Raw genomic sequence first — 14,300 nt, forward strand, 5'->3', positions numbered from 1 at the left:
GCATAGGCTAAATAGATTCTGCATGTCATAGCTTAATCTGCTTTGTCATGAGCATCTTTAAAGTGTCACAAAAACCTGAAAATTGGTTTACACATCAAACGCTCATCATATTGATTTTATAGTTCATGTTACTGTAGCAAATTACATTGTTTTGGGAATTTATATTTTATTTAAAAAAATGATAACTCCAGATTGCAGATGTCAATGTAATTTCATGTATAAAGTACATAACCTAAAAGGTTTCCATTTGTACCCTCCAATATTATACCTATCCTAGGGCTGCCAATAGTGGCTCTGAGAATGGAGATGAGGACAAATTTGCAGGTGAATTGCTTACAGATATTCTGCACACCCCTTATACAGTAGGTCATATTTTCAGTAAGCTGAGTGCTCTCTATTTTTTAACAGCAAAGCTCCTCCAATCGTACTGGAGGGTGACACACAATTGCAATGACCCTAACCACGAACAACTGCACTGTTGTCAGAGTAATGCCTCGTACACACGCACCGATTGTTGGCCGACCGATCGGCCATCTTTTGTCCATTGTTGTTGTGTTGGTTGAAATGTGCTCTAGACTGCACACAAATTTTGTCGGCCAACAACAACCAACTGCAGAAGTGATGTCATGTTCTGGTTTACTTTTCGTGTGTTTTCTTCTCTGAGCATGCCCAGTCTTGCTCATCACATTTTTGTCTGTCGAAATCTGTACTGACTGAGGAACAATCGGCCAACAAAAATTTTATAGCATGCACACCAGATTTTGTTCGGCCGAAAAGTCGCAGTCGGTTGTCGGAAGCATCATACTAACAAGCCGACAAAATTCCCGGCCAACAATCGGTGCGTGTGTACGAGGCTTAATTTTACATTCAGTTGTTCAGAAAAAAAGCTCATTAGAATTGCACATTCTGGACTGCAGACTCTCAGAGGAGCTCCTTCCGAAATCATTAGTACATGTAAGAGAGGTGCTATATAATGCAGGATTTCTGTAACCAGAGAACAACCTGCATGTACTTTGCCTAAATGTGTACAATTCAAATTATGCTTTGAAATGTGGCCAGGTTATATTAGTGTTAAAGGCTGGGAATAAACATGTTGCGTCAATATAAAGTACATTATTTATTACTACTGGCTTCTCATCTTTCCACATAATGTTTGCTCAAAAAATGGAACGTTCTGTAACACTATGGCTATAATAACTCTGGACTCTGCAGAAAGTGCAACACGTGAAAGAGTAACTGGTGGATATACTGAATTTCTAGCCCTAGCCAGGGTAAGCTGTAAAAAAAAGAAACCGAAAAAAAAAACACTACTCCCATGTGACATACGGGTATCTGCTTTTAGGGTAAAATACTCCACTTCATTATTTTCATGAAACATCAATAGCCATGGCTAATATCAACAGTTCATGACATTAAATAGAATTAAATATTGCTATAATACTTTTTAAAAACGTTTTTTTTCTACACATGAGCAATCAAAAACATTAATTAAACTCTTTTGCATTCCACACAGTGGAACAGACATACATATACACAAACTCTGAATCGACTTTGGATGTAGCATTGATATAAATGGGGTATGGTCTAACTTGTTTTTTTTTTTTCTTCAAAAAAGAAAAAGTATACTCTGTTATGAAAAAGAACCCATAAAGGCACAAAACTACCACACATTACACAGTTTATAGCTCATTTTGTGTTTTCCTGACTAAAATCTAAAGGATTTACCAAATGTACAAAGCTTTGTCAACAAACAGCAACATATAGCATTACTGTGACCTGAAAACACAGTCAAGATTATTATTTCTTCATCTGGTTAAAAATGGACAGTTCTGTAACAATTGTGTTTTCTCTCGTAACCTGTTTTGTCTCTGGAAGAGAAGCATCGGCAGAATGTACGCACAGTCTGCAACACTTTATGACAATTCATCCCATTCTGCCACAAAAATGGCTCCCATAGAACATTGTCCATGTAAAATGAGAGGCTTAATTCCTCTTTATAGTCAATACTGGACCATCAACAATGTGAGTTCTCCTGTTTTTTTGTTTTTTTTTAATTACGCCATACCAAACCTCCACATTTAATGAATATCACTTCAACATAAGTCAACTCCAAACAGTAGTGTTGAATCCATTAAAACAGAATGATATCTTAGCTTCTCAGTAAAAAAAAGGTGCTTGTTGCCTATCTCAGTAGCTTAGTTTATAAGGTTTCCGAAAATCCGCTGTAATCGAAGTCCTGGATTTTAAGGTTTAAGGTTTAGTTCACTCAAAGTTTCCTTAAGAAAACAAAAAAAAAAAAAAAAGAAACTATATTGCTTTTAATTGAGCTTTGTCTTACGAAAGCTCCATATTGTTGGTCCTCGGAGGACCACCATACTGAGCTTAAAGATGAAATTGGTGCTTTTTTATAAAAAAAAGTCCAGTGTTTTCTTCTCTAGAAGATTCACATAACTCCTAGTCACTTTTCTCCAAGGTTCTTGGACCGGTGACATGAAAATCCAACAATACAAGTCAGGTCTGCAAGGTGGACTACACAACAGAAGTCATACCAAAAAGATCCTTACTTGAGCTGGATTGAAAAAAAGAAACAGTTACACTGTCTTCTTCTACAGGTTTCAACTTACTACCATGTTTCTGATGTAATAGTTTGAGGATGAGTTAGTTGACCAAGACATAACCACCATGTTGAGAGTCAACAGTTTCCATCATCTCACAGTCAAAGGGTTCATTGAGGGTTAAGGTTTCATAGGATGGTTGAGGATCATGTCCTGTTGGGCTGCCCTGGTTTTCATCTAATGCCATGTTGCCTTGCTGTGCTGAAGTAATAGAATACTGGCATTGGTTTGTATATTCTGATTCTTGTATTGACACTGGTGGTAATTCACAGGTCTGATAACCATACTGTAATGTTGGCTGCTGTATGTGGATTGGTGTTATCACCTGCTGCTGGCTGGGCTGTATAATGTGTTGCATCTGCTGGGAATGCAGCTTGTGATACTGACTTAAGAATGGATCATACTGAATTTCATCAGAGGCTGGCTCCAACACGGGACTCAGTGGCTGAGAAAAGCTGAACTGGTTCTGCTGTGTCGTTTCTTGGTGCGACAATGGGAGCTGTTGCCCTTGCATCGGATAGGTGTTTTCCGCTATCTGCATCTGGTTAAAGTAAGCCTGTAGCTGTGGCTGCTTCTGTAGGAACATGCGCTTCTGGTGTAGCCTGTTGGATTTAAAGCAATATTCATAGTTAAATATTTGCTTAAAGATAACATGTATTTTTACATAAGTAGAAAATTCTATTGAAACATGTGTTAATCGTTCCGGTATCTTAAGAAATGAAAAGAACAAAAATAAAATTCAAATCTGGATGGTTTGCCCCAAAGCTTGCTGCACATACTTCAACTGGATAGTATATTTCAGTAGAATTTTCAAAATAATGAAGTGTAAGATGACATAAAATCAATTCCAATCAAAGAAATGAATAAGGTTATATGAAACAGCGATCACAGTAGCTGGGGAAAAAAAAAACATTAAAGTGGTTGTAAACCTTAGTCATGGAATTTGAGAAAAGCAGGGGAGGGGGGGGGGGGTGTGAGAGCTCAGAACAGAGCTTGTCCATTCACAACATAGTTCTTCTGCTGTGTGGAGGGGGTGTGTGTGTCTTTCCTCCAATCAGCTCCCACACACTAACTGCAGCCTCTCCACACCTCCTCTGTGCTCCTGACAGATGAAGAAAAGATTTTTAACACGATCTGCTTTTTTTTGAAAGGGTGTAGGGAAGAGAAGACTGCAGATAAACAAGTAAAACCTATAAAGGAGGATTTATTTCACCTGTGTATCATCTGAGGCTGTTCACTTCACTGGGTATATGTGAGGGTTTACAACCACTTTAAAATCAGGATGTGTGTGAAGGAGGTAGTTATTTTTTTTATATTTTTTAATTTCCATAAAACGGTACAACTATTTTTAATGTTCTGTGTGTGGCAACATAGCAAGTAAACTGGAATACTGAACACACTCAGTGGAATCTTAACTGGTTGCCTACTAAAAAATTTAATATAGTGTGAGGCCTACCTAAAAAAAAATCCCTGAAAAGCATATCTAATCTGGTAAACCTCACAGTGCACACTGTGTGTAAATTCTGATACTCTTACGTATGAAAATCGTTTTTGCCTGTCTGCTTACATAAGTTTACTTAATGCTTACTCCTTACCGAAGGAAATACGTACCACCAGTTTAGGAAGCCAAATCCAATGTGTGTGCCTGCCTGGAGGCTACATTTGTCAACTTATATTCAAGTATTCAAAAACTTTGTTCAATGGGTGATACCTATATCATCATAAGTGTAGCTAGGTGTTTGGCTAGAGAGACCAAGCGTTTGAGCACACTGTGCCTCAGTTCGCTCTGTGCTCCCAATGGACTTCAGTTGAATGTGTTAACACTACATCACCTCCATCCATCAGGGGAACTGACAAGCAGATGGAGCTCAAGAGACTTGATGGTAGGCAGCAGTAAATCATGGGAGATGACATTTGGGAAAGAAATTTTACTATGGCAGTTAATTGACTCTTAGACTACAATTCCCAATGTGAGTCTGGCATAATAAAAGAGCTATATTTTCTTAGGCTGAATACCGAAGAATGTCTTCTATGCTGTGTGGAGACTGAGGTGTGCACATCAAACAGCTAAAAGCCTGCAGCTGTGCGCTGAGGACCAGAGTCGTTCCAGAAGTGAGCTGATAACTGAGCAGTGGGACCCCTTTTGCTGTATCATTGGGACTAGTGAGAGGACACTGCTGCCAATTGTTGCAGCTAGCAGAGACTAAGCGCATATGAACTTGTCATGTAACTAATGGCAATATTTACTGCATGTAAACCTTATTGGGACTACACTCATGTGCACCAATGTGAAGACTGGGCCCCAACACTACCCAGCTGAAGAACTAGGGCTAAAGACTACTCATTCCAATAGCCATTTCACAAGAACTTTGCTTGTTGTCTATAGTAAGAAGTACCTCTTTTCATCACGGACATTCATATATAGAGTGCATTCTAAAGTGGTTATAGACTACTGTAAACAGGGGAGTGATCACAGTATTGAGTATTATTGCTGTAACTGTTTTCTCAAACCATTAAAAATTGCTGATTTTGTGGATTACCAGGTTTACTCGAATTTAGCTGCATATAAATCCATCCTATTCTGCTTTACCCTAGTGAACATATTGTCTAGTGAACGGTGATTGACCTAATGCTTTACTTACTCATTTATGTGCATACTTCTATTTCCTACAACCCGTGACAATATATTGGGTTAATTTACCACAAGCCAGCCTGGTGTTTGCTTTTTGATACTGAACCTTAGTTGGGTACAGGGTACCTATATTTGTGCTCCTAATAGCAGTGCAGTATCCAGTTTAGCTTTGGTTAGGAAGTTCGGATGGGTGGGCTGATTAGTGTTTTTTAGTAAGAGCACACTTGGTCTTTAAGTTCTTTACATATAACTGCAAACAACACACCTCTTCAATGGTGACAATAGCGCTTTATGTCATAGCGTAATGTTAATACCTATTAAGAATACAGTGTACAGCACCAAAGACAATACAGCACTTCAGAAGAAAATCCTGTATTCTACAAGGCAGACCTGGACAAGTGGTAATGCCTGGCACTGAGGTTCACCTGTGTTCCTGAAGCTGCTGCTCCAAACTTCTGGGTGTTTCCTTACAATACAGCTGGCAGCTGTTCTGTGTTTTCACCAGCAGATTCCCTTTCTGAAAAAGAATACAGAAAGACTGCATAAGAACAAGGAACATTGGCCATCAGTAACAGCACAGTACGAAAAAATAAAAGGTCAGTATGAACGCCTGATCACGTCCACCAAGAAACAAATCAATGCAGGTTTTAATTAATAAAACACCCTAGCAGTCACTAACACATTGAATGTAAGGCACTAAGCTGGGAACCAGGAAGCTTAAAATTCCTGTCACTTAACACAAGTACTGTATGCAACAGTTTCCAAAAAGGTCCTAACCTCTGGCTACTCATACACTCACCCCATGGTGAGCTACTACGATTTCCACATTACTCAGATAGTGTAAGGAATTTACAAAAAAAAAATTTATTGTTTTTCATTTTTGATTAGTGCTACTAAAGCAATTGGTACGTATTTGTTTGTTATGTCTGCCTCATGAACAATTATTAACAGCTTCATGTGACTTTATAGCAATCAAATGCAAAGGGCTAATTTGGTTTCCGAAGAGCTCCTCAGTATCTTTACAAAGACAAATAGTGAGCCTGGAATGAACGTAAAGATCTAAAACTAAAACTTCTGTGGTTTATAGGAACATCACATTTCAGGCAGACTCTGAATGTTATCCTCAATCTGAGCTCCAAGGCAGAGCTGTGGCATGACCCCCCAGATCCCATAATGCAAAACTAAAATAAGGAAAAACAGAAGAGCTCATATGGTGTATAGAATATATATGTAGGAGGCCTGTTTGATATATTCCACCACATAATGTATTGTGTGTATATACAGTGTATATATATGTATTTATAGACACACACACCTTTATATTGTAAAGCGCTGCGCAAACCGTTGGCACTATATTAATCCTGAATAATAATATACAACACATCATAAAGACATAGTACACGAGGAAAAAGAGCTCACAATTGGAGCTGGGATTTTTAAGCTGCAAATAACCGAATTTCACAAATAATTGTTAAAATTCATAAAGTTTATTCCATTCATATAAAATAGATACTGATAGTTTTTATAGGGGTGATAATCCCTTATATATAAATAAGGGATTATTACCCCCCCCCTATCAAAACTGAGCTATTGATCATGTTTTGGACATGCAAAATGAAATGGACCTGATCCAGTAACTTTAACACATTGTTGTCTATATGTGTTTTATGGTTTGTTTTTGCACCCCTATAAAAACTAATCAGTGTCTATTTTATATGAATGGAATAAACTTTATGAATTTTAACAATTATTTGTGAAATTTGGTTAATAGCCCCTTAAAAATCCCAGCTTTATTTGTGAGCTCTTTTTTCTTGTGTCCTAGGTCTTTATGATGGGATGCAGAGCCTTTTGAGCTCTCCTCCGATAACTTTTTCCTGTGTTCTATATATTTATTACTATACAGGATTAATATAGTGCCAACGGTTTTGCGCAGTGCTTTACAATATAAAGGTGGGATATGTAAAATCCCAGCTCCATGAAACACATAATGACAACAATGTGTTAAAAATTATTGGATCAGGTCCTTTTTATTTTGGATGTCCAAAACATGATCAATAGCGGATAGTTTTTATAGGGGGTGATAATCCCTTATATATAAATACTATGAGCTATTGATCATGTTTTGGACATCCAAAATGAAAAGGACCTGATCAAGTAACTTTGGTTTGGAATAAACTTTATGAATTTTAACAATTTGTGAAATTCAGTTAATTGCAACCTAAAAATCCCAGCTCCAATTGTGATCTCTTTTTTCTTGAGTAATATCTTGCTCTCTCAATATATATATAATGTTGTCCTCAAATGTGGATGTTTTATCTTTTATAAAGAAAAGGAGCACCATTCTGAAGCAATATTGCATCTTCTATTTCAATAAATCTATCCACTGAGCTAGTTGTGTCTCTTGTTATCTGGTCCTGGTATAAATTATTTATGCTTTTCAGCCGGTGTGGTGATCTCATCCAGCAGAAACTTGTTTAAATTCACTAAAACCACTTCCCAGTTGCCAGATAACCTGTACCTTACTGAGGAACTTTGGTCAACAACTGACTTCTAGCTGCCCATACATGCCCTACGGTCTGTGCTTCCATAGCTTAGAATAGTACTTGCAAATATTTTTGCAAACATACACAACTGTGACTTTTTTCCTGTAAATTTGAAACTGGTTTCCTAGGTTCCCCTTGCTGGCTAGAAGAGCTGATTACCATGAATTCATATCTATGGTAGTATCTCCTCTTCGCATTCAGTTTATCTCGGCAATGATCACAGATCACGGCTAAGACGTCAAACAGTTCTTTGTTCTCCTGTGTGGGTCAATGAGCAGAGGATTGTAAAGGCAAGGAGAACATAAGATCTGGCTGGTTTTAGCTTCTACTCTGCAGACACCTACTATTGAACTGACATTGGGAGAAGAATTGATGGCCTGGGCAATTTTTATCTGTGCATGTATGTTTAACAGAGATGTATAGTAACTAAGTAGAACTACTTCACTACTGTACTTAAGTACCGAAAGGCGGTATCTGTACTTTCCCAGAGTAGAATTTTTTTCTCCTACTTCCACTTTTACTTCACTACATTTTTTCAATGATTTCAATACTTCTACTGAAATATTTTTTTTTTTGTGCTGCATAGTTACTCGTTACTATTATAAACATTACCACTGCCAGGAACAGTAGATGGCAGGGTATGCTACTGTATGTATAAATAAAAGCTGCATTTGAAATAATAAAAAACAATATGATGTTCAAACTTTTGACTTTTCTTTAATAACTACATAACACAGTACTTGTACTTTTACTTTCAGTACTTGAGTAGCAATTTTTTTTCAAAACTACTGGTACTTTTACTTTCAGTACTTGAGTAGCGAAATTAAAAAAACACTACTTGAAATACGTAAGTACAAAAAATGTTGAATACTTTAGTACTTCTACTCAAGTCACTTTTTGATTGAGCACTTCCACTTCTACTCAAGTCACTTTTTGATCAAGCACTTGTACTTTTACTCAAGTATGGGTTTCGAGTACTTTATACAACTCTGATGTTTAAAGACTTTTTACAAGAAACCTTTTTGTAGGTCAGACATCCCTGCTTCTTCTGGTGCCTATGGTCAGGTTAAAGTGCTAACAACTTTCCTCTGTAAGTAGGCATATAAAGTTTGTTTACTAAAAATATCTTTAATAATACATTATGTATGGTAACAATAGATCCATATTGTATGACAACCTCCATACCTGCAACCTGTGCTGTAAATACTGTGTCTCCAGGCTCTGCCGCCTAGATAGTAGCTGGGGCTGCATACCATTGGGGAATGCAGGCATATTTGGAAGTTGCGTGGACAAATCCTGTTGTAAGAAAAAAAAAAAGCGCAGATCAGTATTAATTTTTTAACATGAAAGTTCACTGCTGAAATAACACTATACTGCTAATCTTCATTCTTAATAGTATGTGACAGTAAGAAAAGAGTCAGCCCAACCAAAAGTAATATAGACTGAAAAGCTTAGATTCATCATTTTCATATGATCCTAAATCTGCTGGTGCCCAAACTGGAATCTACAAAAAAGGTACTCTCACTGCTGTTGATGTGTCCTTAATAATGTTTAATAAATGGAAAATCGAATGGAACAAAGGGGATCCCTTTGGTAGATTTGCTTAGGTCTGATCGCGTTAAAGTGGAAGTAAACTCCTGCATTCGATTTTTACCTACATGTAAGTTTACAATATAGCTTACCTGTAGGTAAAACAAATAACTCCAAAACATGCACTGTTTAAGAGATATTTCAGTGAGCAGTAGCCGGCGATGTCAATGGCGCATGCGCTCTGCAGGAACGGCATACCCGTGCCGCTCCTTTAAAGCTCTGTGCCGCAGCAATGCCTCCCGCGCATGACGTCATCACAGCTCGGCCAAGCAGCCGCGCCCCGTGAACCTGGAAGGAAGACCGGGTGAAAATTAAAGCCCCTGCAGCGTTGACCGCGAGCAGCTGGAGGACTTCGTTTAAAGACAAGTCTTTCATAAGTATAGTATGCGATGGAGGAGTGAGTGTAACCACCCTGGGACACTAGGTGTGCTACACGCAAGAACCTTAGCTAAGAACTGGTAAGCTGCAATAGATTACATTTTTGTTTCTAGGTTTAGATACGCTTCAAAACATAAAAAAGATTTAGCTTTGCTGATTCTTCCAAAACATGAAAGAAAATAATGTAAAGTTTTACAATGTTTTAGCACTTGCGTTCAATGGTACTTTTTTATTGGAGATCACTCCTGCATAGGGTGCAGAAAATCACTCCTAACTACATACTTTCTATGATACAATAAACTTTCCCTTCATTATATTACAAGTATCCCTTTGGAAAATAAAGGATAAAAATGGATTTTTGTAAAATCTTACCGTAAAATCCTTTTCTCTTAAGCTCATTGACAGACGTAGTCCTCCTTGATTAATATCAACTCGGGTTATACTGCCCTCTACAGGAGTAGGACTAGACAGGAAAGAAAACGTTCTGGCCACACCCTAGGGGCAGTCCCAGAGGGTATATCCTCTCACTTCCTGCTACAGCAAATCAGTTATGTCACAAAGCAGTGTTTAGAGAATTTAACCCAACCCAACTCAAAAACAGAGGGGCGGGTACTACGTCTGTCAATGAGCTTAAGAGAAAAGGATTTTACGGTAAGATCTTACAAAAATCAATTTTTCTCTGTCGCTCATTGACAGACGTAGTCCTCCTTGATTAATATCAACTCGGGACGTCCCAAAGCAGTGCCACAAATGAGGGGTGGGAAAATGGAAATCAAAATCCAATCTAGAAGGCCCAACCGGTGCCAACTAGAAGTTTTAAAGGCTCATCAATCACACGATGAGACTCAACTGAAATTCCAACGGAAAAAAACCCTCGAGGTAGACCACCGGTCTCCTCAAATTGCGGCCTGCAAAACATTGCGGCCAAATGAGGCATCCGCCGATGCCATCACATCAACTTTATAAAATTTTGTAAAGGTATGAACCGACGACCAGGTAGCCGCCTTGCACACCTGGACCACTGACGCCTGATGGCGGTAGGCCCAGGAAGTACTGAGCGCTCGAGTGGAGTGCGCTTTAACAGGGAACGGAGGATTCCGACCCCTAATCGAATAAGCCTGTACCACCGTCTGTCTGATCCATTTGGAGATAGTCGCGGCAGATGCAGGCAACCCCTTTCTGGGGCCATCCGTGATCACAAAAAGTGAATCCGTCTTACGGAACGATTCCGTAGCCTTCAGGTATACCCTGATTGCCCGAACCACATCCAAGGAATGCAACGCATATTCCAGAGGATGATTGGGCTGAGGACACAAGGAAGGTAGCACAATATCTTCATTCAGATGAAAGTCTGAAACCACCTTAGGAAGAAAGGATGGCTTCGGATGAAGAACTACCTTATCCCTATGAACCACAAGATATGGGGAATGGCATGATAATGCCGCCAGTTCTGACACCCTGCGTGCAGAAGTGATAGCCACCAAGAAGGCCACCTTCTGGGATAATGTAAGCAAGGGAATCTCCCTGATATTTTAAAAGGGAGGTTTCTGCAGAACCGACAAAACCAAATTAAGATCCCAGGGCGGTAAGGGCGCGCGCACTGGCGGAGCCAAGTGCCGCACCCCCTGGATGAAATTCCGCACCAAGGAATGAGTAGCCAGCGACTTCTGAAAGAAGATTGCTAACGCTGAAAACCTGACCCTTGATAGTGCTCAAGGATAGTTTCTGCTCAACCCCCTTTTGCAGAAAAGCCAAAATTCGGGTCACCAAATAGGTACGTGGGGGAAATCCCAACGATTCACACCACGCAATATAAGTCTTCCATGTGCGATAATAGACTTTGCTAGAAGTCGCTTTCCTTGCTTTAATTAGAGTAGGAATAAATGAAGCTGACAATCCCCTGTCCTTCAGTACCTGGGTCTCAATGGCCAGGCCGTTAAAACCAGCGACTGTAAAGCACGATGGAAGATCGGTCCTTGAGACCGCAGATCCTCCCTGAGAAGAAGTCGCCAAGGAGCGTCTGCGACTAGCCTGCCCAAGTCGGCGTACCCGGCTTGACGAGGCCAGCCCGGAATTACCAGGATAACTGGAGTTCCCTCCACCTCTATCCTGCGGAGAAATCTCAGCAGTAACTTGAGAGGGGAAGACATACAGTAGCTGATACTTCCCCCTACGGGGCGCTCAGCGCGTCTGCTGCGTCCGCTAGAGGATCGCGGGCGTGAGCCCTGTTGAGCCAACCTGCCCACAGATCCATATCCGGGGACCCAACAGCTGGTGAAATACCTCTGGATGAAGAGACTATTCCTCTTGATCCAGAATCTGACGGCTGAAATAATCTGCCTGTCCACCCCCGTGATAAATATCGCGGAGAGAACTGGAACAACTGTTCCCCCAATAAAGAATGTTGGCCACTTCTATGGCCGCCAGTGCACTCTTGATGCCCCTTGGTGATTGACATAAGTCATGACCGTGGCATAGTCCGATTGGATCCGAACCGGACTGCCCTGGAGCTGCTCGGTCCAGTAAATCAGACAAAGTCTGATCGCTCTCAGTTCCAACACCTTTATCGGTAACCTGGAATTTATCAGAAGAAATTACTTCCCCTGGCTGAGCATCGGAGACCGAAGCCACCAGACCAGAGCCTCCCTGGTCTGCTCGCTCAATCGGATCCGATTGTCCAGGGAATCGGGATTCCGATTCCATATGAGAAGAATCTCCTCTTTGGAGAATTCGGGTATGAGACTGGGCAAACGGTACTGCCTCTAAGGAGGCGACCATCAATCCCAGCCAGTTGACGGACAGCAACATCCGAATCATTGACTGAATCTTCTGGAGTTTCTCCGCCTGGAGAAACACTCTTGCCAAGGATGTATCCAAAATTAGGCCCAGATAGTTCAGTCTCCTGGTGGGAACCAGGGATGATCTTTGGGAAAAGCAAAGAAAAGGCTGATGTCCTGCGAAGATGGGGATATGAAGATAGGCATCCTAAATGTCTATGGACGCCAGGAAATCTCCCTGATGCAGGGAGGCCACCACTGGATGGACTCCATCTCTTCCAAGACCAGAATTGGACGTACCTAGCCCTTTTTCCTGGGCATTGTGAACAGGTTCGACTAGAACTCCTCCAAGGAATGGGAACTACCACTGCTTGTTGCATCAAGCTGTTCCCCGCAAAGCTTTTTAAGCGACCCGGGGATGTCGAATATTGGAAGGGAAGAATCGCACCGGTGGAACTGATCGAAACTCGATCTTGTATCCCGACCATATGACCTTGGGAACCCCTTTATCCGGGATTCTGGAAAGCCCTGGTTCCGGAAACCGGTGAAGACGTCCCCCCACCCTAGAGATGGGTGGGGCCCATTCTGTCAATCCAACGAGATACAGTGGCTTTATTTAGTCTGGAAATCGGTGAGTCCACTATTGGTGGTACCGTCCATCTTTGTAATGAGGGATTCCTCAAAATGATAGCGCCTAGCAATGCGTTTGGAAATAGCAGGGGCTCGTTTACGGAAGACCCCATTTGGGCAAGGGAAACCCTTCACCATTTTGGTAGGCTTGCTAGTACCAAAAAAGGAATATGAGTCTCAGCTACCTCTGCCGGGGGAAACCTCAAGATTTAAGGTTTCCCGGCAATGACCAGCTCAGAATCCGTATCTGAAGTATCAGATGACATAGGGGTAGGCGGGGGTCGCTCTTCTTGACCCCCGTCCCTGACAGGCTACCTCCACCCGGGATACCAAAGACTCCAAACTGCTGATAATGCATCATCACAAGTGGGGTACTGGAGGGTCCTGCGGCCACCCCGAGGGGATCAGGTGGGGATAGATGAGTGGCAGGGTTCATGTAACAAGACACTTGCCAGCAAACACAAAAAAATTAATTGCAAGAAAAAAACATTTTTTTTTTTTTTAACTTAGTCCCCCAGCGCAGTAGCGCCCCTCAGTCTACCTGCTTGGACCCCTCAGAAAGAGAGAGAGAGAGACCCCAAGGCTCACCTGATGCACAGAAGTTTCTTATCAACCTGCTTCCAGCACTGTCTGTTACAGACAGGAAGTCTTTGGCTTGCTTTCCCTGGGCCAAGGAGGCGGCTCCGCCCCTTTACACGCCTTCCGGTGCCTCCCAATTACTCCACGAGGTGTTTGGTCACCTCAAACATGGCCGCCCCCATGCTGGAGACACGAGGCTATGCCAATATGGCAGCCTCGTGCGATCTGCAGGAAAATGGCGGCGGCCTGTGTAGGATAGCGGCGGCTTGCAAGCTAGCAGCGGCCTGCGGGATGTGTGCATTCGGCCTGTGCGGCCTGCGGAAGTGCCTCGGCCTGCGGGAGGTGTCCTCGGCCTGCGGGAGGCTGTGTGGCCTGTGGATGTGACCGGCTTTCTGGAGGGATGGCGCTCTGTGGCTGCAGTAACTCAGGCATAGGCATCGGCCTGTGTACACACTAGACAGGTAGGATACCTCTATACCTCAATAGTAATGCCTTTTAGTAGTCTGCCACTGACTTCAGTCACCCTTACAGTCATATAGTGACTTTAGATAGTCAG

At 41.5% G+C, this 14,300-nt stretch overlaps 1 protein-coding gene across 1 annotated transcript in view; it reads right to left on the minus strand.

Annotated features, from left to right (window-relative positions):
• Nucleotides 1-1,441: 1,441 nt before the first annotated feature.
• The window catches only part of SIK2 (salt inducible kinase 2), a 151,945-nt gene continuing 139,086 nt past the window's right edge, over nt 1,442-14,300 (minus strand). The window contains exons 12-14 of the mRNA XM_082273178.1: nt 8,976-9,086; nt 5,673-5,764; nt 1,442-3,217 (exon numbers count right to left, since the gene is read on the minus strand). Of these exons, the coding sequence (XP_082129304.1) occupies nt 2,659-3,217; nt 5,673-5,764; nt 8,976-9,086 (762 nt within the window). The 3' untranslated portion in view covers nt 1,442-2,658. The remainder of the gene's footprint in view (nt 3,218-5,672; nt 5,765-8,975; nt 9,087-14,300) is intronic.

Source organism: Pelophylax lessonae (assembly GCF_965119305.1).
Source record: "Pelophylax lessonae genome assembly, chromosome: 12".
Taxonomy (NCBI): domain Eukaryota; kingdom Metazoa; phylum Chordata; class Amphibia; order Anura; family Ranidae; genus Pelophylax; species Pelophylax lessonae.